The 25,285-nt window shown below is 42.6% G+C and overlaps 1 protein-coding gene and 1 long non-coding RNA gene across 3 annotated transcripts in view; one reads left to right on the forward strand and one right to left on the reverse strand.

The window, feature by feature from the left end:
* The window catches only part of BANP (BTG3 associated nuclear protein), a 111,909-nt gene extending 86,842 nt beyond the window's left edge, over positions 1–25,067 (forward strand). For both annotated transcript variants that reach the window (XM_030282266.4, XM_072934217.1), the window contains 2 exons: positions 20,307–20,450; positions 24,304–25,067. In XM_030282266.4, coding sequence (XP_030138126.4) covers positions 20,307–20,450; positions 24,304–24,375 — 216 coding nt within the window. In that variant the 3' untranslated portion in view covers positions 24,376–25,067. The remainder of the gene's footprint in view (positions 1–20,306; positions 20,451–24,303) is intronic.
* On the reverse strand, positions 6,242–8,846 carry LOC140684837 (uncharacterized). Its single transcript, XR_012057691.1, has 2 exons — positions 8,448–8,846; positions 6,242–6,872 (listed from the first exon to the last, which is right to left on the reverse strand). It is a non-coding gene; the product is annotated as an uncharacterized lncRNA (long non-coding RNA).
* Positions 25,068–25,285: the final 218 nt, after the last annotated feature.

Here is a 25,285-nt window from a genome sequence, read left to right on the forward strand (position 1 = left end):
TTATTCCAATTTCTATTGAAACAAAACCCAAATGTTTCTTTATGAAAACCATAAAACCAATATTTCAGTGCAGCTTTTCCCGTAAATATTTTATTTCCCTGAGTTACTTCTTGCTGCCTTTTGCTACAAGTATTTAAAACAAGAAACAGAGCTCAGGAATCTCCTTGAAAACAATTCTTCATCGGGGACAGGCAGCAGCTTCCAGAGAGAAAAGGAAACCTGAACCACTTAATGCCTCTGTTAATTAAATTTTCAGTGATTTCTCAGGCTGTTGAGAGTGTGGAGATGCACATGATGGATATTTGGGGGTACTCACGCCAGGAAGCTTCCAGGTGAGGGAGAGGTGACTCCCATTTGTCTTTGGCTGCCTTTGAGAAGGGATTTTAGGGGGATTAATGGAAAATCCAACACAAACTCCACGCAGAGGTTGTGCTCCTGCAGGAGCTGCAGGGGCTCGTGGCTGGCTTTGTTTTTAACACCTGAAAAGCTGTTTTGTGCTAAATAAAAAAGAGGATTTGGGATTCATGGGCTAATTTATTGCTGTATATTGTGCTTTTCTGTTAATGATGATTTATGGAGCAGAGGGATGATATTTGTGGTGTATTACCACGGACGTGGCCAAATTCTCTGGTTATTGAAGGGGAGCATCACAAATTTAAATTATAATTCTAATATTTCTAGAATCTCTTCTGACTTTCCCTTCTGCTTTATTAAACCTGACATCTCAGAGGTGTGAGAGATGAGGGAGGGAGTCAGGGTCTCCCAGCGGGGTCTGGGGAACATTTTCCATTATTTCTCCCCAAGCAGAGGCTCCAGACCTGGACCTGCTTTTGGCATCAGTCCCCACATTCCAGGAACATTCCCCCAGAGCCAGGGGAATATCTGACGAGTTTTGTTTGGATGTTGGGATTGTGCAGCATGAACACAGTTGGAGCTGAGACTGAGAGTGATGTTTGGGTGTTCCCAAAGCTTGGGAGTCCTTTTCCATGGAAATCCCAGAGGACAGAGCCAAAATGAGGATTAGAGCCAACAGACAGGGCATTGCTGTACCCAGTCAATAAAACTCCTAATTAAAAGGAAATATAATTGAGTTAGAGAGGAAAATATCTGTAGAGGATATTGATTATAATAACCTTTAGGGTTATGTTCTGAAGGGCAGATTAATTACAAAAAAAAAAAAGGTGTTTTGTATAATTTTCAGGTTGTTGGGACTCCTTTGATGATGTGGGGGAATGAAGGATGACGGGGGAAGAGTGAAATTGTGTGAAGAGCATTTGTGGGTGGGTGTTACGTCCAAAAAACTGAATTGTCATTGCCAGCACAAACTGGAGCAAGTTAAAAATGCATTAAAATGTGAATGCATTAAATTTGTGTGATGCTTTAAAAGCATCATGCAAAAATTGCTATAGTAACAGGAATCACTTGCATAATTCTAAACTCATCCTTCAGAGAGAACACAGGTTCTTTTGGGCTGCTCGCTGCAAGAATATTCCCAAAAACTTCTCTAAATTAACAAAGTTCTGTGGATTGTTTTAAACCAAATAAACCCCCGTGTGGGCAATATTTGACACAACCTCAGAGAATTTAGTTTATAGATCTTAATTCACTTTTGAGCCTAATTAGATTGAATTTAATAAAATCACTTGAATTATGAGTGAGAATGCGAAGGGTTTTAATGGAGTTTATCCCTATATTTTTATAAATATCCCTGTGTTTTATAGGGAAAAATGATATATATCTCTATATTTTATCTCTATATTTATGTATATTTATCCCAATATTTTTCCCTATTCCTGCTATGGATACCCACCTTGAAATATTTACTTTTCCGTGGAACAGAACAATCCCTGACAAGAACAGGATTTTTTTGATCTCTGACTATAATTCCAGTAGATCAGAAGCAGATCAGTTTGCTCAGTCCATGTAAAATCAACTAAATATTCCATAGATGCTCACTCTTTGCAGGAGTGCAGCTGGAAAAGGAAATATCCAGGATTTTGTGTGGATATTTTGTATCTGTATTTTATCTTTACTCATCCATGGCCCACTTTTCCACTTTTCTACTTTTCAGTAATGTTCTCTGGAGTTGGGGATTCAGGAGGCAGAGGAGGAATTAAGGAATGAAGGAATTAAGAAGGAATTCTGAGGAATTAAGGAATATGGAGTCACACATTTTCAGGAAAAGCTGCTCAGGGCTTGGACAGGACACAACTTTCCATTTTTACCTTAATTCCAGAACTTCCAGAGAACTTTTGGGAAGGGTACTTTATGTTTCCCTGCCTTATCTCATGTGCCTGTTCCTCATTTTCTCAGCTGAATTATTTTTTGGGGGTGAACTTCAGCTCCTCACACTCTCCACACTTTTGTTCCATGTTGTTCCCTTTCAAACATTTGGGAATTTTGCCATCGGTTTGACAGGACCTGGATCAGAGCTTGGAGTTTTCAGCTCCAGCTCCAAAACTCATCCCTGCAGGGATTTAAAAGTGGATGCAGAGCTTGGTGACTTGGCAGTGCTGGGAATGTTGGACTCCATGGCTTTGGAGGGGCTTTTCCAACCTAAAGCAATTTAGGATTTGGGGATTATTTGAGTTCCTCGGTATTTTCTACTTTATGGGCTCCAGAGGCATTGATAGTCAGATCCAGCCTTGTGTGACGTGGAGGGAGCAGAGCTGGGAAGGGTTTGGAGCACCAGGAGCAGCTGGGGGGGCTCAGCCTGGGGAAAGGAGGCTCAGGAGGGACCTGAATTCCCTGGAGCTGGGTGGGAATCGGGCTCTGCTCCCAAGGAACAGGGACAGGGTGAGAGGAAACAGCTTGAACTTGTAGAGGATGTTTAGGTTGGATATTGGGGAAATTCCTTCCTGGAAAGGGCTGCCCAGCCTGGCACAGCTGCCCAGGGCAGTGCTGGAACCCCCATTGCTGCAGGGATCTAAACCCATATGGATGTGGCATTTGGGGTCCTGGATCCATTCCCTTGGCAGCACTGGGAACAGTTGGATTTGATGATCCTGGAGGGCTTTTCGATGATTCCATGTCAGATCAGGGTTGCATTTTCCGAAGTCCAAATCCCTGGATTGTGTTTCACTGGAATTTTTCTTGTGCATTTGGAGCAACACAACCCGTATTTCCATGGGTTTTCCATTGGATTTCCATGGGGTTTCCATGAGGTTTTGATGGGGTCTTTTGTCCTTCATTTGGAGCAACACAACCCTTATTTCCATGGGATTTCCATGGGGTTTCCATGGCATTTTGATGGGGTCTTTTGTCCTTCATTTGGAGCAACACAACCCTTATTTCCATGGGATTTCCATGGGGTTTCCATGGGGTTTCCATGGCATTTTGATGGGGTCTTTTGTCCTTCATTTGGAGCAACACAACCCTTATTTCCATGGGATTTCCATGGGGTTTCCATGGGGTTTCCATGGCATTTTGATGGGGTCTTTTGTCCTTCATTTGGAGCAACACAACCCTTATTTCCATGGGATTTCCATGGGGTTTCCATGGCATTTTGATGGGATCACCTTCCTGTGCTTCCCTCCGGAGCTGCCAGGATCCCTCAGTCCCGCTCTAGCCCGAACTCGTGCTGCCTTATCAGTTCAACCTGTCAGCATTCCCAAATATTCCCTGAAAACCCTTCTGTCCTTCTCTCAGGAGCCAGAGGAATGAAATCCCTGGGAAATTCCCCGGGATTTGGGAGGAGGGAGAAAACCTTTCAAACTGGCAAAATGCACTCAACACCAGGGCTCTCAAATTTATTGTTGTTTTCCTTCAAAAGAGAAATTAAGGAGCATCTTGAACCACTTGTCCTAATTGGCCGAGCCAGTGAAATCCATATGGATGCACATTATCCATAGAAGAAGTGGAGGATTGGAAATATTTCTCCTTTCTGACAAATGGAACCATTTGTTGCTCATTTTTCCCTATCAAAACAGAGCTCCCGAGGCTGGGAGAGCCCTGGGGGGGAGAGGAGGGGATTTCTTGGCGTGAGATCAGCTCTGCCTGGAGTTTTTCCCCCTTTTTTGCTGTTCCTATAAATCTCCTCGAAAAAAAGGGGGAAAAATCCGCTGGATAAATCAAGAAAGTGAAACCCCTTTTATTCTTACAAGAGTTTTTATTCATCAAGCTGTGGAATGGAAATATGGAAAAATGCTGGATAAACCCTCCTGTTGGTTCCTGGAGAGATTTTGGGGGGAAAAAAGTGGGAAAAACTGTGAGAAAATTGTAGAAAACATTTTAAAAATGCAGATAATAGCAATTCTTACAGACCAGGTGCTGATAGCGAGGAGGATAAAAAATGAAGTTTTAACAATAATAATTTAAATTAAGCAAGGATTCCACAACCAAAACCGATCTTTTTGCTTTAAAAACACATATTTTTTTCCTGTGGAATTAATTCCATGAAGGTAAAAGTTTTGTGCTTTTCAGGAACATTTTAGGATTAATTTAAAAATTATTGCTTTGTGCATATGCTGATTTGTCCCATAATATTACCAAATGTCTGGAATTTAAGAGCATCTGAAAGAGGAGAACAACTCGTGGCTTGTGGTTATTTCCCTTTGGGTCAAATTTTGGTGTCAAACCCAGATTTTGGGTTGATGGTTTTTTATTCATTACAAATGAAAAGTACAAATTAAATAATCGTAATTAGCCAATCAAAATTTATTTGCTTTCAGCTGAATGGAGAATTTGCATTTTATGAAACTTTTTAATAAGAGCAAAGAACATTTGAGGTGCAGTGTTAAAGAGTATAAAATTGCCAATTTTAAAGCAGAACTATTTTTGCTCAGTGCTGCAGGATTTAAAATCCATAAATTTGCAGTTAGACACTAATTAAAGTGTATCCCATTAATTATATTTTTATTCCATTAAGAATTTTTACTCCCTGAATGTTTTTTTACTCCATAAGTTATTTTTACACCATTAGTGATTTTAACTCCACCTTTTGCACTTTAACAAACCTCAAAGAAAAAATCTTGAATTATCACAGATATTCCTCATTAATGTGAGATCCTAATATTATAATTCCAGAGGAGAATCAATTAATAAGGAATTTTTAATTAAAGTTCCTTCCCAATGCAGTTCTGTGACTGTAGATATGGATTTCTAGTGGGAACAACAATTATTTTCCAAAAAAAATGGTCAAATTTGGATGCACTCAGGTTCACAGGATCCTGCAAAAATGGAGGGGACAGGAAATGTTCCAGGACATAAAAACTTATCCTGGATAAAATTCCCCATAGTGAGGAACTAAGATAAGAAATCAGAAATTCTGGAATTTTTTTGTGCACGTTTTTGGGTGTTTTCTCTGATTTTGAAAGGATTTTCTCCTGCTTTTCCCAAAGAAGGAGCCGAGGAGGTTTCTGCTTTTTGGGGAAATAGGGAACGATCAGGAGAAAAATGTGCTTTGCTTTGCAGGGAATGATCAGGAGAAAAATTTGTTTGCTTTACAGGGAATGATCAGGAGAAAGAATTCCAAAATCCACAGTTCCCCAAGCTGTCAGTTGCAGGAAAATTTAGGATTTTCAGCTTTCCTCGGTTTGGAGCTCTCTGCTCCCAGGGCTGCTCCTCTTCTCCAGGCGCTGTTCAAATACTTGGGATTCAAAAGGATCTTGACATATTTGTGACAGTTTTTCCCTCAGAATCTTTGGGATGGATTTGATTTCACTGTTCCATTTCAGCTGAACAAATTCTCCTTTGTTCTGGTGAAAATGAACAGGAAACTTGTAATTGAATTTTAACTTCTCCATTTTAACTTTTAAATTTAATTGACACAACAAAGAGATTTGGTTTTTGTGGTGGAAAATTTGGCACTTTACGATTTCTGTGTTTAATTTCCACACTGAACAATATAATTTTTATGCCCCTCGTACCCTTTTAATAGATGAGGTTTTACTATTGATTTTTGATGTGCAAATTCCTGAAAGCTGCAGCGAGCTCAAACCTCATCGAGAAAAACTCGTTCGTGATGAACCCAAGTCCAAAGATTTTGAAAAATATTTCATGGATTCTTGGCAGCTCTTCTGAAGTGGGAACCAAATGAGAGCAGGGATAGCCTCAGGTCAGCTCTGGGTGTCTTTTAATGAGTTTTGGGTTTAATCTCAATATCTCAACTCGAAACATTTGCTTCTTGAAAGCAGAATATTTAATACACTGAGCAGTTGCTGACAGCTGCGTGGAAAAGAAAAAAAAAGGGGGGAATTTGTTTCCAGCTAAAAAAGAAATGCTTCAAAATGTTTTTATTTAAAAAAAAAAACAAATCTCCACAACAGCTTTGGAATATCTTCATCCTCGCGTTTTATTCGCTCTGTCACAGCCGGGATTTACAAGCTCATGAAAAGGTTACAATCCCAATAAAGCCACACGGAGCAGGGAATTAGGGAATTACAGAGTCTGTAAAACCTTGGCAGTGTTTAGTGAGGTGTGAGGTGAGGTAAAAAAAAAAAACAAAAACAGGGAGTAAGGACAGGGAAACCCTTGGAGCTGAAGGAGCTGGTGGCCAAAGGTCAGGGTTAAACTCGTTTGGGGTTAAGCAAACTCAGCTTTGTTAGGTCTGGGTTAAACTGAGCCAGATCCTTCCTGACAGAGAAGTGCAAGGAATGCAGGGAATCACAATTATCTGACAGATACTGGCCAAACCTGCTCCTGGTGCTGCTGAAACAAGTGTTTAACACGGAATTCCAATGGTGAAAATTTCCCTCTTAAAGTTTTCCCTTCATTTTTGCCTGTAAGGAATTCTGGGAGTGGGATTTGCAGTGTCTTTCCTTTGGAATATGTGCTGAAGGCTTTGAAATCTTCCCTCATTTTATTTGCTTTGCATTTGTCATTGTGATATTTTCCCAGCTTTCCACAAAATTCTTTATTTCCGCGGGATCGCTCTGGAAAACAAAGCCCCACCACCCTCATTTAGATTCGTTTAAAATTCAGTGTTTTCCATGAAAAATCCAGGTGGATTCGTTACATAAGGGATCTTTCATAACCTTTGAGCTTTCCTTGAGCTCAGCTTCTCCCAGAAGGATCCTTCCCCAAGTCCTTGCTCGGCCTCATGTCTCCACAAACACGCGGCTCATCCTGAGCCAGCTTCCCAAATCTTGGACATTTCCCGGGAACATTCCGTATCTGGGCAGTTCCTGTTATTTACCTGCGACTGCAGGGATGGGAGCCATGGAATTACTCAACAATTAAGTCACTCATTAGGCAGATATCTCAAAATCCTGTCAGTTTTCAACAGATTTTGGGGTCGTTTTGCCACCCCATAAATAAAAAAATAACGGCGGCGGTGTGAGATGAATTCCCTGAAATATTCCTTGTTGGAAATTCCTGGCTTTTGATAAAATCTGCCAGTAGTGCTGGGAAGGGATTTGAAAACAGGACTTTCACAGTCGGAAAAAAGTCCCCTAAAATTGTTAATCTGATCTTTTTAGCACTTAAAGTCATAAGTGACCAACAGACACAATAATTTAGTACAGAAATTCGGGAACCATTCCCTTTTGTTAGCACTCAGAGAGTAAAAACTTGGAAAAACCGAGGGAATTAACAGCTTATTACTCATTTTTCTTCCTGCTTTTGAGGTCTGTGAGAGATTTTATCGAATTAAACTTGAAAACAAAATCACCCACCCTTCCCAAATATCCTAAATCAGGATTTTAACCCTGTCTTGGCTCTCCAGGGTGCCTGGCACTGCTCCCTTTGACTCCTTGGTGGCCAAAATCCACTTGTGCTCTGGCTTGGAGCGGGATGAGGGCCAGAAATGTTGAAAATGTGGGATAAGCATGAGAAATGTTGGGTTGTAAAAGAAATAATTTCTTTATTTCCAGGGAATTTCTCATGATTTGTACCCTCAGTATCACCCAGGCTCAAGGCTTCCTCACCCTTTGGCTTGGTAGGATTTTGTTTTGCTTGGATAAAATCTTTCCCCAGTTCCCAAGCAGCGAACAAACAGATTTAGACAGAAAACCCGCAATTGTTTGTTCTTTTCAAGCTCAAATCTCATTTCCAGCCGCAGGAAAAACAATAAAATGGATGTTTGCTTTCTTTTTTTGCCCCTCTGGTGATAAATATGATTTATTTAGAATTTTCTTGGGCTATCTCAGCTATTCCAGTGGAAGCTTTGGAAGGAGAACATTGCTTTCCCTGCAATATTGGCTGCTGCTCAACTGCTTTAAGTTTGTGCAGGAATAAGGATTTTAATTTCTAAATTAATTCTTTTTCTTAATAACTTCCATTTAGAACTAAATGTAATTCTTCAAATTTTTAATTATTGTAATTCTTTTAATTGTTTCTCCCTACAGAACTTTCCCCCCCTCTGTTTTTAGCATTAATAACTCCAGCAAACCAAAAATAAATTGCAGAATTATTTTACACTAATCTTTCCTTCCCGTCACATCTGTGAATTTTCTCAGCTGTTTATCAGGACAGAAATCCCATCCCCTGGGTAGAAACCCTGGATTTACCTTGCCATGGAATAAGAGGTGTTTTTATGCCGGGTTTTGTGGAACGGCAGCGCTTGGCAGTGCAGTCTCCGAGCTTTTCTTTTTCCTGGAGTGCTCTGTATTCCGCTGGAATTTTTATCCTGAAGATTGCCTTCAAACTTTTCATTTTCTCCCTTAATCCCTTTGGTGGAGTCTCTGTCCCTGCTCTCATCCTCACTCTTTGGACTCCTCGGGGAAATTTCACAGCACCGGGATCCGCTCTTCCCACGTGTTGTGTGGAAACATTCCCAGATTTCTCCCCGTGCCATTATTAGAATTATTAGGGATTTATCCATGTTAAGTATTTCCACGTGCACCTTCCTCCCCTTCAGGCTTTTATTTGCAGCATCCAAATGATTCCAAACTTCCCTTGTTGGTAAAAAACATCCAGAAATTCCAGATGGGTTTTTCCAAGGTCAAACTGGATTTTTATAATTTCATCCTTGCACTGATTGGTCTGAAGAGGGAATGTTTATTAGTATTAATAAGCTCTTTAATTTATGGTTTTGCTAATTATTGGTGCAAACCTCAGGTGGAATTTACTCCTGATTTACTCCTTCCCAACACGTCAGCTACAGAAGGAGCAAAGGGATCCCTCTGTTTCTCTCTCCTGGTTTCTTATTAATTAAAATACCCATAAAATCCATATAAGAACATTATATTATATAATACGGATGGCATATTAAATTATATATTATAATTTTTTATAGAAAAAATTCATATCTTCCTATATATAACATTGTTATCTATATAAAAATAGTTTTCTATCAGGTATATGATACAAGAAATTATCTTATTATTTTATATAATAAAATATAAATTTTTAATATAATTTTAATATAATTTTATAAAATTTCAGTATAATTTTATATAAGCTACTATATATTATATTATTATATATATTTTGTACTAATAATTAAAATAAAATTAAAAATTAAAAATAAAATAAAAATAAAATAAAAATAAAATAAAAATAAAATTATATATAATATATACCAATAGAATAATAATATTAATGTATCATACAATAATATATCATATATTTTATACAATAAGCATTTCCCTGTGGCCCAACACTTCAGGAATCTCTTCAGGAATGCCAGCAGCAGCTTTTTCATGGAGTGGGATCTGGAATGTTCTGTGCCTGCAGCTCTCCCAGGGGCTCTTTGTAACCCAAGTGGGAATGGCTGGGGGGACTCTGGGAATGTCCCCGGCTTTGGGAATGGCAGCACAAATGGAAAAGGCTGCACAGAATTGTCAGAGGTTCAGATGAAATCATTCCCCCTGGAAGTGGCGCTGAGCTCACCCAGCACAGCTGAGTTTTCCCTGGAATTGCCCCCTGACATTTGGGATGTGTTCATGCAAGGCTCAGCAGAATCTGGGGGGCGGATCCGGCGGGATTTGCTGCTGCTGAGCAGGAATTCCAGCAGGGAAAACAGGGAAAAGCACAAGGGGGAAAGTGGGAATGGGATTGTTCTGATTTATTTAAAAAATATGGATATTGATCTAGTACTGATGTCTAATTGTGACGGACTTTCTAACAGTATTAAGTTAGAAAGTGAGTGTATATTGTGTGTGGGATCGCTCCCAAATCCACACCGTAGCCTCCAGGTGATTACAGAGCCCTTTTATCCATCCAAGTATTGAATACCCAAAATACAAATGCATATTCATCATTTTGGTACATCCCATCCCTCATTTCAAAAGCCATTCAGCATGTGTGGTTTGTTCCTTGAAATGGGTCAGTGTCCCTTTCATGGGGAGGGGTCCCAAAATGAGGAAGTCAATGAAGTCTTTCTTGTTCAGGCCTTTCTACCTTTTCAATGCCAATATGACAAATGAACTCTTGGTAGAACTCCCATTCCTTGTCTTCAGTTGGTTTCAGAACAGAGGAGGCCACAATTATCTTATGTTCCTAAAAGCTCTTTGTCAGTTTATATTCTTCATTATAAACCCAGCTAACTAAACATTGTGCTGACAAGCAATCAGTTATTAGTTAACTACTAACTCCTAACTTCATCAAGGCCTACTCATTTATTTTAATTAACTCTAGTAAGGCTTATTTCTAACTAAAATCTTAGCTCCTCTGAAATCTCTAAATTCTTTAAAATTTACGTTTCACTTCAGAGGGGCAAACCAAGCTCCATTCCCTGGGCTCAGATCAGCTCCTCAGCGCTGTGGAGAAGGAAAAGGCTCAGTGATCCCCGAAATACAGATTTGGGATTGCAGGTGGAGGAGGAGCAGCCGCGGCAGTGCAGGGGTTTGTTCCTATAAATCAGTGGGAATGTGGATTTGGGGGATCTGCACCATCCCAGGAGGCTGGGACAGGATTCCAGCAGCTCCTGCTCCATCTCTCTGGACTCTCCTGGAATTAACCCCCGATCAGTCACATCCAGGGTGAAAAGAGGCAGAAATTTTCATTTCCATGGATTTGGAATGTGAAATTTCTCAAAATCGGACAATCCCAAACCTTTTAAAAGTTCCCTTGTTCAGTCTTTGTCTGTTATGTTCTGGGTGCCACCATTTAAACTTTAAAATCTCATTTAAAATCTAATTATTAACTCTTATTGCTCTTCTTATAACACTGTCCAACCATACTCTGGGATGTCCACTACTTTAATATTTATTTCCACTTTTAGGATGGATTATTCCTAAAGATTTTTTAATCTGACTGCGCAGAAAAAGGAGAAAAAAAAAAATTGAAATTGATCTTTTTCAGTACTGTTTCATGCCTTATCTCCTCTGTGGTTTATTTACTGTACAGTGGCTTTCTTTGTGCTTTGTGTGATCCAATTCCTAAGCGATATATTCAGGAAAAACTCCAAGTAGGTAAATAAAAGGATCAGAGGGAATTCTTGGTCAGCTGCAAATCTCCTTGGAGAGTCTTTTATCCCTTTCTTTCCTGTACTTTTATCTCCTTGTTATGACAAAAGCTTAAATAGCACTTATTGCCTCCTTCTCCTTAAATCCCATTTCTCCTTTCTCCTTAAAAAGTGTGAAACTTGGATTTAAAGCGGGTTGGGGAGTGATTTTTGAAGGATAGAGTTTGGAGTTGCTGAGACTGTTCCATCCTGGCAGGATCCAGCTCCAGATTGCTCCAGAGGAAAATGTTGGTACCAGGAGGAGAACAGGCTGCAAAAACACCTCATGTTCAGCCAGAAATTGTGAATTAAGGGGGGAAACAGTCCCAGAATTTCCTTAGGGACTGGGAATTTAGTGGGGAAATAATCCCTGAATTTCCTTAGGAACTGGGAATTTAGTGGGGAAATAGTCCTTGAATTTCCTTAGGAACTGGGAATTAAGGGGGGAAATATTCCCAAAATTTCCTTAGGAACTGGGAATTAAGGGGGGAAATATTCCCAAAATTTCCTTAGGAGCTGGGAATTCAGTGGGGAAATATTCCCAGAATTTCCTTAGGGAATTTAGTGTGGAAATATTCCCAGAATTCCTGTAGGAGCTGGGAATTCTGGGCTGCCTGTGCTTCCAGCTGGAGGAATTCAGTGTAAGGGGGCTCAGTGGCACCAGGGTCATTCTGGGTCTCTCCATGAGCTGCTTTTGCTGAACTTCCACACTTTTTGCAGGATTTTTAAGGAAAAAAAAAACAACCCTAGCATGTTCTGTGTTAGATATGAAAAACTGCTTTTTATGAGCGCGAGCTCGATGGAATCTTACATTAACGGGATTTTGGCATTTTGCACTCCCAGGGAGCGTCTGGATCCATGTGAGGGCTGGAAATTCTCTCGTTTGTATCAGCCCCAGACTCGAGCAAGGCCAAATGTGGGTGGGTTTTGATTTTTCCTCCAGTGCTGAACCCATTTTCAGCCCTTCCTCATCTCCACAAACAGCCAGACGCAGTCAGGCTCAGACTGGAGGGTGTGTGAAGAACAAGCTGCTCGTCTAAATCAAAATAATTCATCCCTTAATGGGCTGGGAGGAGGAAGAACTTTCCCTGACACTCTCAAAACTCCTTCCCCATCCCACAAATCCCTGTCAGCCACAGCTTGTGCTCCTTCCCTCTGCACAGCTTTTGGGATAACCTTATCAGGTTATCACTTTTATTGCTGCCTGACTCCTGATGGATGTTTGAGCCACCAAAGCTGCCAAAAAATGATGGTTTATATAAAATTAATCCATTGATTTAGCTCTCTTTGTCCAGCATTTTCCTCTCTACTCCAATAACTGGAGTGTCCTAAGAATTAAAAAATTTCCTACCAGACTTCCCATGGATTAGAGAAAAGTTTGGAGTTGTGGAGGGAGAAGATTCCCACCAGCCAGGGAAACACTCTGTGTTCACTACTTGGAGAAAACCACAGTTTTGCTTTCAAAACTGAGGGGTTGATTGTAAAAATAAGGCACTTTAACCTTCTAAAGATGGATTTTATACAGCTCTGGTGAGCTTTAGTTCCACTTCCACTCGTGTGGCCAAACACACATGCAGGGCTTGCTTTGGAGTGAGACTTTCCCCCCCTTTTTCCCTCCATTGAGACAAAATTTCAGTGGGTAGAACACGAGTGAAGCTGAACTGGCTGCACACAACTATTCCTGAGCACAAATATGTGCTCCCAGCCTTTATTTAAGGTTCTATCCTCATTTTACATTGTCCCAGCTGGGTATTAAAGTGAGCTCCAGAACTGGCAATGGCTTGGGGAAAAGCAGATGTGGACTCGGAGCAAACAACACTTCTGGGTCCAGAGCTCTCCTTGATGTCTGCTTCAAACTCACACTCCAGGAAAAAAAACTAAAATAAAATGGAGAGGCTTTCCAAAATGTCTTTTCAAACATGCAAATGACGCTGGGAAAGTTTAACATGTATGCAAATGTGATCTGGAGAGGGGAATTAAAGACCTTTGGCTGGCCTGGAGGCTCAGCTGGTAGCAAAATAGAAATTTCTTGCTGGATGGGAGAGCGAGGTTCAAGCGCAGGCCAGGGATGGCTGGGAGCTCCACGTAGGTGAAACTTGGAGCTCTACAGCAAAGCCAGGGGTTCAGAGATGTTCTGGTTCCTGTAATTCCATCCCCTGGATGTGGCTGGAGTGGAAAATGAACACAAAGGGTAAACAGAGGGGTGAGGAGAGCACAGAACCTCGGAGAGCCCCGGCAAGGGTAAAACTGCCCTGACAACTCACATATGGTTGGAGTTTAATCCACGGGGGAGAACAGGCACTCCACGCCTGTGCCAATTGTTTTCCACCCCCAAAGCAAAGAGATTTTAATGATTTATAGCAGAGCAGGGTGGATGTGTTACCTAATGGCTTTAGAATGACTCGATGCAGTTTTCGAAGCGATGCAGGAAGTGCAGTGGATAAACAAATCCCTTCTTATTCCTCTTTGTTCCCGTTTGAAACAGAGCTTTGGTTCTCTGCTAAAATCCCAATTTCTCTGGGAGTGCTTTCCATGCGAGCAGAAAAAAAATTAAAAATCCCTCCCAGAAAAAGGATTTTATTTGCGGGCTCAACATGGCATGTAATTGGCAAATCCCGTTTTTGAAGGATTTGTACAATTCTTACATGTCAGGCTACTGGCTTCAAACTGAGACAAGTCCATAAAGGAGGAAATTAATTCAAGGAATCACAAACCCATTTGCAAAATTGGGAAAGCATCATGGGCAGCCCCAGAACTTGTAGTACATGACTTAGTCAAACAAACTGAAACTCTCTGAGGTTTCATTTCTGTTTTATGGCTGGAAATTAGAAAAAGAACATTTGCATCATTGTAAATGCTTGGTGTGAAAGAAGCACTAATTCCCAAGCTTTTCTCCAGGGGATTGGAAACATTTGTCCACTTAGTGCCTTGGCAAAAGGGAAGCACCTGTAGAATTCCAGCAGAAATGTGGCCTCAGGTGGAGAAAACTGAGATAATTCATGGTTTATCTGTGAGCCCTGCTGGGAGTCTGAGGGTGCTGATTTGTGCAGCTCTGAGCTTATTAAATCCATCAAAACCCAATATTTTAAAATCGACAGCGGCTGTGTGGAAGAACATCCACCTCCATGGAGGAAATCCATCAGCTTTCCTAATTGCTTTTCTTCAGGAAAAGCCTTTGGACATCAGAGATGATTTTCTGGGGTGGGAGATGATGGATGACTTTTAATATTCAGCCCATCTGCTCCAAGTTCTGGTCACTGCCAGAGCCACATTCACCTTGCCCAGTGCCAGTAATTGAAATAAAATAGATAAAACTTCTGTTTCTTTGCGCTCCTTGGACATGAACTTTCCTAGGAGATAAAAAACAGGATTAGAGCTGGAGGTGGGTGTTTTAATTCCTTTCCTACCAGTATCCTGTAGCTTTTGTAGGAGTGTTTGGAGAAGTGCAGGTGTTCTCTCATATGGTTTTCATTCCAAACCCCATATGTTTATTTTTAGCCGAAATTCTGGGATTCATATTCCCCCTCCACATGGAAGTACCCCCTATAACACAGAGAACTCCTCATGTTCAGTGAGCTCTGTCACTCCTGTCAGGAGATTTGGGTGGGAAAGGAAAACCAAAGACAACAGACAGCTCCAAGTTCTGGATTCCTTCCCTGTCCAGGAAATCAGGGAGCATCTTCCCAAAGGAGTGGGGCTGTTAAAGAGAACAAACCCTGAGGGACCGAGTCCGCTCTTTAACTTGGGTCAAGTTTCCACTTTTCCTTGTCCTTGGGAATTTTTTTCCATGAATTCTATCCAGAGCAGGGTTTTTTTTGGTGCGAGTTTCTGTTAGAAACTCATTATTGTAATTCAGGTAATTCTCCAGAGCACTGTTTGCTCCTTTAAGTGCTCTTTAATTGACAAGCACTGGCTTAGAACTTTCTCCAGCTCCTGATTTATAGCTCAGGCTCCTCACTCTGGTTTTTCCTGCCATCCTCCTCCTGCTTTTCCTTTGAAGCCACCACGAACTTCTGATCCTGATGGATGGAACTCCAGCTGGTGACATCATTCCACAATTCAAGTGGAGGAGGGAGAAAATTCATTTTCTTAGGCCTTTTCCTCAGCTGTGCAATCCTAGAACTTCTCTGTGTCTCCGTGCTCATTTTCCCCATCCATATTTCTCCTGGTTAATGGGATCCTGTCGGGGACAGTAGGAGCAGTGTTTCGTTACTCTGGCAACAAGAGCCAAACTTTCAGATGTTATTTTGCTTCTATTAAAAAAAAATCCCACTGCCAGTTATGATGTAAACATTTGCAGCTCCCCCTAAATCTCTTTTCTTTCTGGAATTGAAGTGAAATGACCCTTCTGAGGGCAAAGTGAGGGATTGGAGCAGACATTTCCCAGCTGTGTGGGATTTGGGGAGACCCTCAGTGATCTGCTCAGACTCTTTTTAAGTGGCATATTTACTGCCAGCCTCATTGGAGGGGATGGAGCTTCTCAGCAGCACTGAGAGGCCAAATCCTCTTCTGAATTTATTTAGGAAAAGATTGGATGCTTTTCCTGCTGCAACTGTCTGAAGCCTTCAGCAGAATTTCCTGGGAAGTGCTGAAAATAGCCCAGCATTTCTCCTGACCTTTTGTTTATAGCAGAACTAATCCCACCAGGAATTGGAGACCAGGGTGCCATTTCAAGCCAGGTTTATATTTTTCAGACAAGCAGGGATTTGTCACATTTGGATAGAAAAGGAGCAATTCCTTCAGGAATGAGGGATCCTGTCCCTCTTGGCTGGGTCATGGCACTAACAGATTTCCCACCAGACAGATGCTGCGTGAGTCACCCTCAGTTATTCCTTGAAATGAGCTCTCCCTGTGCTGGTCACTTGCAGAAATCTGCATCGCCCATCTTTGCCTCCTTCCTTCAGCTCTTGTACTCGGCAGCTCCAGTTTAGGAAGATTTCCCTGACTCTGGAGCATTTTTCTCTGGATTGTCCAGCCATAACTCAGTTGTACATTGAATAAAACCCAACAATAACATTCTGCTGAAAAAAACCTCAAAAACACTTAAGCCAAAGGCTTCTTTAATATTGCTCAGAACAGTGAATTATTGTAGAGATCTGGAATTGCCCACTCCTGAAAACTCTTCCTTTGGGAGGCAGTTCTGTGGATTTTGCTGTGCTTGCTGCTGGCACTGAAATATTTCTTCAGAAACTCTTGCAATTGTGTAGAGCTGGGGACTCCTGAGGGACCTTAAAGCTCACCCAGATCCACCCCTGCCATGGGACACCTTCCACTATCCCAGGTTGCTCCAAGCCCCATCCAGGGGACACTTGAGGGATGGGGAAGCCAGAAATTCTCTTGGAATTCCATTCCAGCACCTCACTACCCTCACAGGGAGGAATTCCTCCCCAATATCCCATCCATCCAAAGTCTCTCCTATCTTTCTTGGAGCCCCTTCAGGCATTGCAAAGTCACAGTTTGGTCACCCTGAACAACTCCAGTTCTCTCAGGCTTTCCCTGTAGGAGAGGTGCTCCATCCCTCTGAAGCACAGGTTGGTTTTGGGAAGAGCCATCAGGTAACTCCAGAGCCATCCTGAGAAGTTTTGGAGCACAATTCCCTGGGAGGATCTTGGAGCAGGAGATGAGTCAGTGGAACCATCCAGATTTCCTTTCTTCCCAATATCCCCTTGAATTTGATACAGGGAATGAGATAATTCCTCTTTCCATAACCAGTCATTTCTACTGAAATTCCATCTGCACTCAAAGTGCCAATTAATTATAATTATAATTGTAATTAACCTTTGCACGTGTGCTGGTCTCAAGTAGATTTTCAGTGGAAATCTGTGCTTGGATTTGATGCATTTGACCTCGTTGTTCAGGGCCTGAACCCATCCCTGCCAGAAATCAAAGCAAAGCCACACTTTGCCATCACTCCTCTCACTCCACCTGAGCACAGCAGGCAGGAAAAGGGACATTTTGGGGACATTCAGGTGGCTGCAGGTTGTGTTCCAACCTTTCTCCAGGACAGGAAGGGAATCTCAGAGCTGGGATCACCAGGCAAGAGCTGGGATGGTTTATTCTTCTTATACAGTGAAATAATGCCCCTGCTAAAAACACACTCTGGGCTTCTCCTTTTGGTTTCTCCCCACTCCGTGGAGCTGAAATCCGTTTCCTTTTCCATGCCTGTGATTTTGGGGAATTTCCAGGAGGTGCTCCCTGTTCTATGGCCCTGCAGGGGGTTCCCTAATGAAGCTTTGACAGATTTAAGGTCACTTTTTGCAGGGTTCCACTCAGCACTCCCCGAAATGCACAGCAGGGACAGTTCCTCACTCTCAACTGCTTTGATTTATGCTGAATTTATTTTCATGTCGGCACATTTCATGTCAGAAAGAAATAACAAATTTAGGTACAAGTTGTTGTTGGGGAAGGGAAGGTCTCTAAGGAAGCAGCTCATGAAATTCCCTCACTTGAGGAGCAGTGGATGCTTTTTATTTTCTTTTACTTTAACCCAACACACTTTTATTTTCAGAACAATTAATTGGGATATAAATGGGAATAAAGCACCTGAAAGCTCTTGGAGTGGGATTTTCTGCAAGACCCTTATCCCACAGCCCTGCATTTCCTTTATAGTGGAATATTTGAGGATGGGAGCCACTAAGTGAATGTTTTGCTGGTACTAAATGCAGGAGATTGTTTTAGTTTAAGGCTCCAAAAGTTTCAGACTGAAAAGAATCAGCGACAGGGAGTTATCTTTTTGAAGAGAACTCTTATCAGCAGAGCTTCTTATCATTTGGAGGAGCTGTGTTTGTCATTTGAATGTGTTTGGCCATCAGTGTCCCAAGATTTTCAGCTTCCAGAAACATCCACTCCTTCTGGGATTCCAAACCTCACTTTGGTTTAAAGAAACATCACCTTTTCCTGCATTCCTGCTGTAGAAATGGGGAAAAAACGTGGGGAAAAGGAACCAAAATCCCAGTATATTTATTTTTGAGATTTTTATAGGTAGGCAAACGCATGTGCTTGCTCGGATTAATAAAAGAGCTCACAACAGTAGCGAGAATGGTTCAAAAATGGGGTTCAGAAGGTTTGAAATGTTTTTAGAAGGTTCAAAAATGGGGTTTAGATGGTTCAAAATGCGTTTTAGAAGGTTCAGAAATGGGGTTTAGAAGGTTCAAAATGGGGTTTAGCAGGTTTGAAAGATGTTATAGGAACTGAACATGTTTGAATAATTCTGGAAGAAGTTAAACTAAAATTTCTTATATTTTATTCTTTAAAACAAAGTCCCTTTCATGCCTTGGCAGTTGAATGTTAAATGGGAATTATTTATGTTATGGGATAAAATGGATTTGACATGGACAGAAAGAGACCAGAGAAAGTAACTGGTTTTCATTATTAATATTCATTTTATTATGTTTTATGTGGTAAATATCTCACTGAAGATGGGTCAAAACAGAAAAATTCAGGAGATCAGTTTTTTTCATGTCCCAAATCACCAAGACTTTGAAGAGAGTATGATAGAGGGGAAAAAAAGGGGATAAGAGAGGGAAAACCTGAAAAGGAAAGCAGAGATTGATGTCAGTGGGATGGCAAAGGGGGAGAATCCCCGAATGTTGGGTTGGAAGGGAATTGGGGTCACCCCATCCCCCCCATGTCATGGACAGGTGCTCCAACCCAAACTGTTCCAGGACTCTGCTCATGGGGCTGCTCAGTCACTCCCAGCCCTTCTGAATTTTCCAGCTGAGGAATAAATGAGAAAAAATTCATTTCAAACCTGCAGGGGATCAGTGGGACAAATGATCCTGACAGCATCGGGTGGTTCCAAAACTAATACTGTGGGATGGGAGAATTCTGCTCATTCCTTGAAAGCAGACTGGGACATCCTTGAGCAGCTTGGTGCTGGTGCTGTCTCAGAACACCCAAGATCCCAATAAAATCCTGACAACACCCCGGAGGTCATTCCTGGAGGTCACCTCCTCTTCCTCCCACGCTCCCCAGGGAAATTCAGCTCCAGCCCCTCATCCATGGCCACCCACCCACAGATCAGCTGAGAAATCATTCCTTGGTCAGCAGAACCTTTGTGAACAATGTTATTTTTTTGCTCTTTGTTCTCTTCTTTTGGTTTGAAAGATTCCTTTTGTTCGTTGTGTTCAAGTGTTTAGAAATCCCTCATTTGTGGCTCATAAAAATTAAACCTGGATGTGGGGCTGGGTTTGAGAAATGCCAGGGGGACTTGTTATTTTTTATATACATTTATTTTATTCTGATTTTTGTTTCAAGAAGGGGATTAAAATGAGTTTATCTCAATCCCATTTTTAAGTGCTTTGAGATGGATCAGTTCTTCTGTGGGTTTGAAGCCTGTGAGGGGCTTGTTGTCTTCTCCAGTCAAATGCAGATGGATAAACATCAGCATTAATTAGGAATTCCTAAATCTACACCTTCCTATTGATAGGGATATAAACATTGCTGTAATAAACGCCTTGGCTGTGGGAAGGAATATCTTGGATTTGGGTGTTCATGCAGGAAAACCTTGTTTATTAAAAGGCCTCAAGGGATACACCTTGGGCAGTACAAGAGCCTGGCCAAGGCTACACCCAAGATGGACCCAAGATGGACAGCAGATCATGAGTTTTCACACTGTTACAAGTTTTGGTCCATTTCCATGTTGGGGTTAATTGTCCAACCACAGCTCCAGGTGCTGCAGTCCCATCCTCCCAGATTACTCTCATCAATTCCCTGTTGTTTGGATTTTTGGAGCATTTTGGGCCTTTTTGTTGTTTACACTTTTTGGGTCTGAAGCAGAGCGGTGTCCTTGGTTCTGGGGCTGGAACAGGATTGTTCTGTGTGCCTGAGCTGTGAGGAGAGCTGCTGACACTTTACGTGGAGCTCAGAGTTATTTCCCAATCTGAAAATACAAATGCTCAAACCTCAAACTTCCAACATCACTGCCAGCCTGCCTTGGTGGCATTCCCAGCTCTCACCTGTCTCTGCTGCCCTCCCACAGGTGCTGCAGGGGGCTCAGCTGATCGCCGTAGCCTCAGCCGAGCCCGCGGCCGGCGGCGTGGACGGCTCCCCGCTGCAGGGCAGCGACATCCAGGTGCAGTACGTGCAGCTGACCCCCGTGCCAGACCACGCTGCCACCAGCCAGGTATGGAGCTAGCTTCCCTTCCCTTCCCTTCCCTTCCCTTCCCTTCCCTTCCCTTCCCTTCCCTTCCCTTCCCTTCCCTTCCCTTCCCTTCCCTTCCCTTCCCTTCCCTTCCCTTCCCTTCCCTTCCCTTCCCTTCCCTTCCCTTCCCTTCCCTTCCCTTCCCTTCCCTTCCCTTCCCTTCCCTTCCCTTCCCTTCCCTTCCCTTCCCTTCCCTTCCCTTCCCTTCCCTTCCCTTCCCTTCCCTTCCCTTCCCTTCCCTTCCCTTCCCTTCCCTTCCCTTCCCTTCCCTTCCCTTCCCTTCCCTTCCCTTCCCTTCCCTTCCCTTCCCTTCCCTTCCCTTCCCTTCCCTTCCCTTCCCTTCCCTTCCCTTCCCTTCCCTTCCCTTCCCTTCCCTTCCCTTCCCTTCCCTTCCCTTCCCTTCCCTTCCCTTCCCTTCCCTTCCCTTCCCTTCCCTTCCCTTCCCTTCCCTTCCCTTCCCTTCCCTTCCCTTCCCTTCCCTTCCCTTCCCTTCCCTTCCCTCTCCCCTCCCCTCCCCTCCCCTCCCCTCCCCTCCCCTCCCCTCCCCTCCCCTCCCCTCCCCTCCCCTCCCCTCCCCTCCCCTCCCCTCCCCTCCCCTCCCCTCCCCTCCCCTCCCCTCTCCTCTCCTCATACTTTAAACAGCTGTCAGATCTGTTTTATATCTACCAAGAAATACAAGCAGCTCATCATCCTCTTTCCAAACCATATAAACTATCATTTATAATAAGAAACATCTTTTTTTTTTTTTTTTGGTCACTGGTGTGTCCTTGAAGGCTGAGAGCCATCGCAAAGGACAGCACCAAAAAGGGGGCTGCAATCAGCCAAAAAGTATTTTCAGGCTGAGGTTTTCCCTCAGAAAAGTTATTCCTGTCCTGACAGCAGTTTTCCAGTTGTTTTGATCAACAGCAAGTCCAGTTGGAAGTGAACACTTGATCCTCTCTGCTTGAGGGGGAGTTATTGGGGTTTTTTTGGTCGTTTTTAATCAGTTTGAACAGTTGTGAATCTGAGCCTAGAAGAAGTCTGTCATCAGCTTGAAGCTTTGGTGACAGCACCACAAAGTTTATTTAAAACACTTGGAACACGTTTTCTGCATTTGGTCACACGTGGTTTTGAAAATCTTCTTTAAGTGGTTGTGGAATTCTTTTTGCCTCGCCATTGCCCTTGTCAGTATTTTATTTTTAACAGTGCTGTGGACACTGAGGGTGTTCTGCAGGGATTGTGCCTTGTTTTTTATGGATCCTCCATCCTTGCAGCTCCTGTGGATTTAATAAATCCAAGAACAACAGGGAGACCCTGACTTGGGAAGGACCCACAAGGATCATGACCCCAAATAAGAGTGAGGGGTGCTCCTCATGCTGCTGTCCCCTCTCCAAGCCTGGGCAATTCCCAGATTTCCCTCCCATTCCTCGTGCTTCCTCCTCATCCAGCACCTCCTCAGGCAGGAATTCTGGAGCAAATCATGGAATTCTGGAGCAAACCATGGAATTCTGGAGCAAATCATGGAATTCTGGAGCAAAGTCCCCCCAGGAGTTCTCCCTCTTTGGGACACTTTGCAGCGTGTTGGTTTTTGTGCTGTGGTTAACCCCAGAGGTTTCCAGGGACAGCAGGGAAGGAATGTGGCAGGAAAAGGGGATAGAAGGAAAAGCAGACAAGCCCCAAAACAAGTCAGCCATAAATATTTCCTCCCTTTGCACCAAGTGAAAACTGAGGATCTGGAGCGAAGCTGGAGAAACCAACTTGGTGTTTGCACTGCTCTGAGTTTATCCATAGTTCAGGAGCTTTTTTTGTGGGTAAAAATATGGAATTTTCCTGTGGAGAAGGATGTCTCATCTGGAGGGAAAAGTCTTATCTTCAGGAAGGGAAAATCCAAGTGAGGCTGCACTGCCACTCCCACCTGGTTCTTTGTCAAGGTGGTGAGATATTCCCAAGGATTTTGCAGCTCTTTATCAATCAAAGCTCGTTAAAGTGGAATTTATTTTCCACCTGGGTTGGATTCTGTGCCAATTCCCTGTTAGAAACAGCACAAATGTGGATTTATTTCATGTCTCACAACAAGGTACCAGTTTTCTGCCCTTTTTTTTCCCCTGAAATGAATCCCTGCTCTGAGTTCAGCTGGAGCAGAGCAAAATCCACTTCAGTTTTGTATTTTCAGTCTATTCATGAATGATTTTTGCTTGGCTTCTTTTCATGTTTTGACAGCAGTTTGCAAAGTCTAGAAATACAGAATATTTGGATCGAAATTCTGTGCTCAGATGCAATGCTGGTGGTAAATTTTGTTAGATTTAGGAAAAAAACCCACCATCATTCCAAATACAAATTCTTGTAATCCCTTCAGATCTGAGGTTGGATCAATATTTGGTGTTGCTGTTGTGCTGATATTTGATAATTCTATTTACTCAGTACACTTCTCTAAACAGGAAAGAAAACTTTGAGGATTATTTAAATTTCTTTGTGCTATCCAATTTAGCAATCTCATAGATTTATTCAGCCCCTTGGCATGAATTTATTGAACTTTTATGCAAACACAAAATACCCTTCAAATTAAACAGGGAAAAATTCCTGTAGCCAAATGCAATTACTGGCAACAAAGCAGAGAGAAATAAATTAATTTAGGAGCACCACTTTAAGATTTTGAACTTCTGGTGTTTAAATTTGAATAAAAAGTAAGCTGGGACTGTGTAGTAAAACCTAAAAGCTGGGAATTCTGGTGGATTTTCCTCCTTGTGGATCTTTGGGCAGGTTCAAGGCTGGGAGCACAAAGCAGGACCTCAAATGAGGCTTTTTTATCACCAAAATCCTCTCAGAGAGAGAGAGAATTCTGTGGCCAGGGTGTTGCACAGAGCATCCTTTCGAGGTGTTTATGAGAGAAAATCCAGCAAGAGCAGATATCTGGAATGAGGGGGAGTTTAGAGGGAAAAAATCCCCAAATCCTTGCCCTGGGATTGGAATTTTATCCGTGCTGTGCTGGCTGCTGGGCAGGGGAAGCTTTTTTTGGGTGTGAGGGGCTGTGTGCAGGCCAGCAGCTGCTCTGGATGCTGCTCCTCTCACAGCTCTGCAGGTGCTTTCCTGGCTCCCAGAAATTTGGATTTTTCCCTCCCCAGTGGTTCCTGGTAGGCAGCGAGTTGGTTTGTAAAGAGATTTTTCCTTTGGAGGTTTCAGTCTGTTGTGCTCACTGGTAATTCTTCCTGGATTTCCCTGGGAAGTGAGGAGAGGCAGCACACAGGAGGGATTTCCTCTGAGGAAAAGCTGCCTGGAGTCGTGCTGCTCTCACTTCACCCTAAACAGGGAAAGGCTGCAGTGGGAAAAATCAGCATTTTTAGACCTTATCCTGTTCCAGCTGGGAAATTCTGATTTCACTGCCCTCACCCCCAGCAGCTCTGGCACGCCAGAACTCCCTCCTGTGTTTTCCATGCTCATCCTTGGTGTCCTTTCCAGCTCCCTATTCCCAAAGTCTCTCTGTTGGGATGAGCCTTCCACAGCTTCAGCTTGGTGCCAGACTCTCTATTTATTTCCTTTATTTGGAGCTGGTTCTTTTCCTGGGAAAAGAGGGGGAATAATTGCCTTGGTGCCACTCATGATTTTGTAGATGTTTATCATAATTGCATTATTTCAGCTTCCTCATTAGGCTTCATGGAGGCTCTTGATGTTATTTTTGGTGCCTCTGTGAGTGTGTTCCCATTCCCACTGTCACAGAGCCCACATCCATGCGGATTTTGCTCTGGAATTTTTTCCACTGGTATTCACAAGAACTTTATATTTGTATAATAAGCTCTCATTCTCTTGGCTACACCAATAAAAAGCACTTTTGGGTTGATTTCCTGCTGTCCCTTTGCAGGGCACCGATTCCCTTCAATCAGCAATCCAGCCAGAAATGCAGATAGAACACGGAGCCATCCAAATCCAGTGAGAGGACTGAGGAATGTTGGGGAGCTGGCAGTGAACTCCAGCCACAGGTGGAGTGGCAAGGGCTGGAAAAACCTCCCAGACCTCAGAACCTCCAGCCATGCCCTGCCCTGCCACACCTGGGATAATTCCAGCTTCAATCAGAGCTGCATCGACACAAATCCAAGTTCTGGCCTTCAAAAAAAATTAAAAAAAAAACATGGGCTGCACTTAAATCCACTCAGAGAGGACAAAACAAATCTTTCATGGGGAGAGGAAGAACTCTCCTGCATCCAAACTGTGAGACTCCATCCCTGCCCGTCCCGTTGGTCCCTCCTGTGAAAATGGAATGTCTACAGATGTTTGGGGTATTGCTGCCCTGCAGTACCTGCTTTGCCACGTAGAGGAAGTTCCAGAGCTCAGATATTTTTCACTGTTGGAACAGCCTTTTTTTTTTTTTTTTTTTTTTATTTGCTATGGTGTTTATAACAAAAACAAACAAACAAAAAAAGGAAAATATTAAAAAAAAGGAAAAATCCCTTGACAGCAAGTCTTGGCCTTTTGCTGGTGTTTTCTGTTCAGTGTCATGAAAACTGTATTTGCAGAAGACTAACACTTTTGTTTGTACTGTTGCTTAACTACTTTTCTAGGGGAAAATGCTTTAAAAATGCTGTAATTACGCATTTCTAATGAAAAATAAATGTGTATTTATGAATAGTGCAGCTCTAAGTTGCTCTGCCTTGGGAATGACTCCGGGTTGGCTGGGCAGGAATGTTGTCCTGGAGGAGCTGGGGATGGATCCACATTCAGCCTCTCAGGAAGAACCCAATCTCAGACAGTTTTATTTTCTAAATTCCCAATCCCAGACCGTTTTATTTTCTAAATTCCCAATCCCAGACCATTTTATTTTCTAAATTCCCAGTCCCAGACCATTT

Source organism: Taeniopygia guttata, chromosome 11 (genome assembly GCF_048771995.1).
Source record: "Taeniopygia guttata chromosome 11, bTaeGut7.mat, whole genome shotgun sequence".
Classification (NCBI taxonomy): domain Eukaryota; kingdom Metazoa; phylum Chordata; class Aves; order Passeriformes; family Estrildidae; genus Taeniopygia; species Taeniopygia guttata.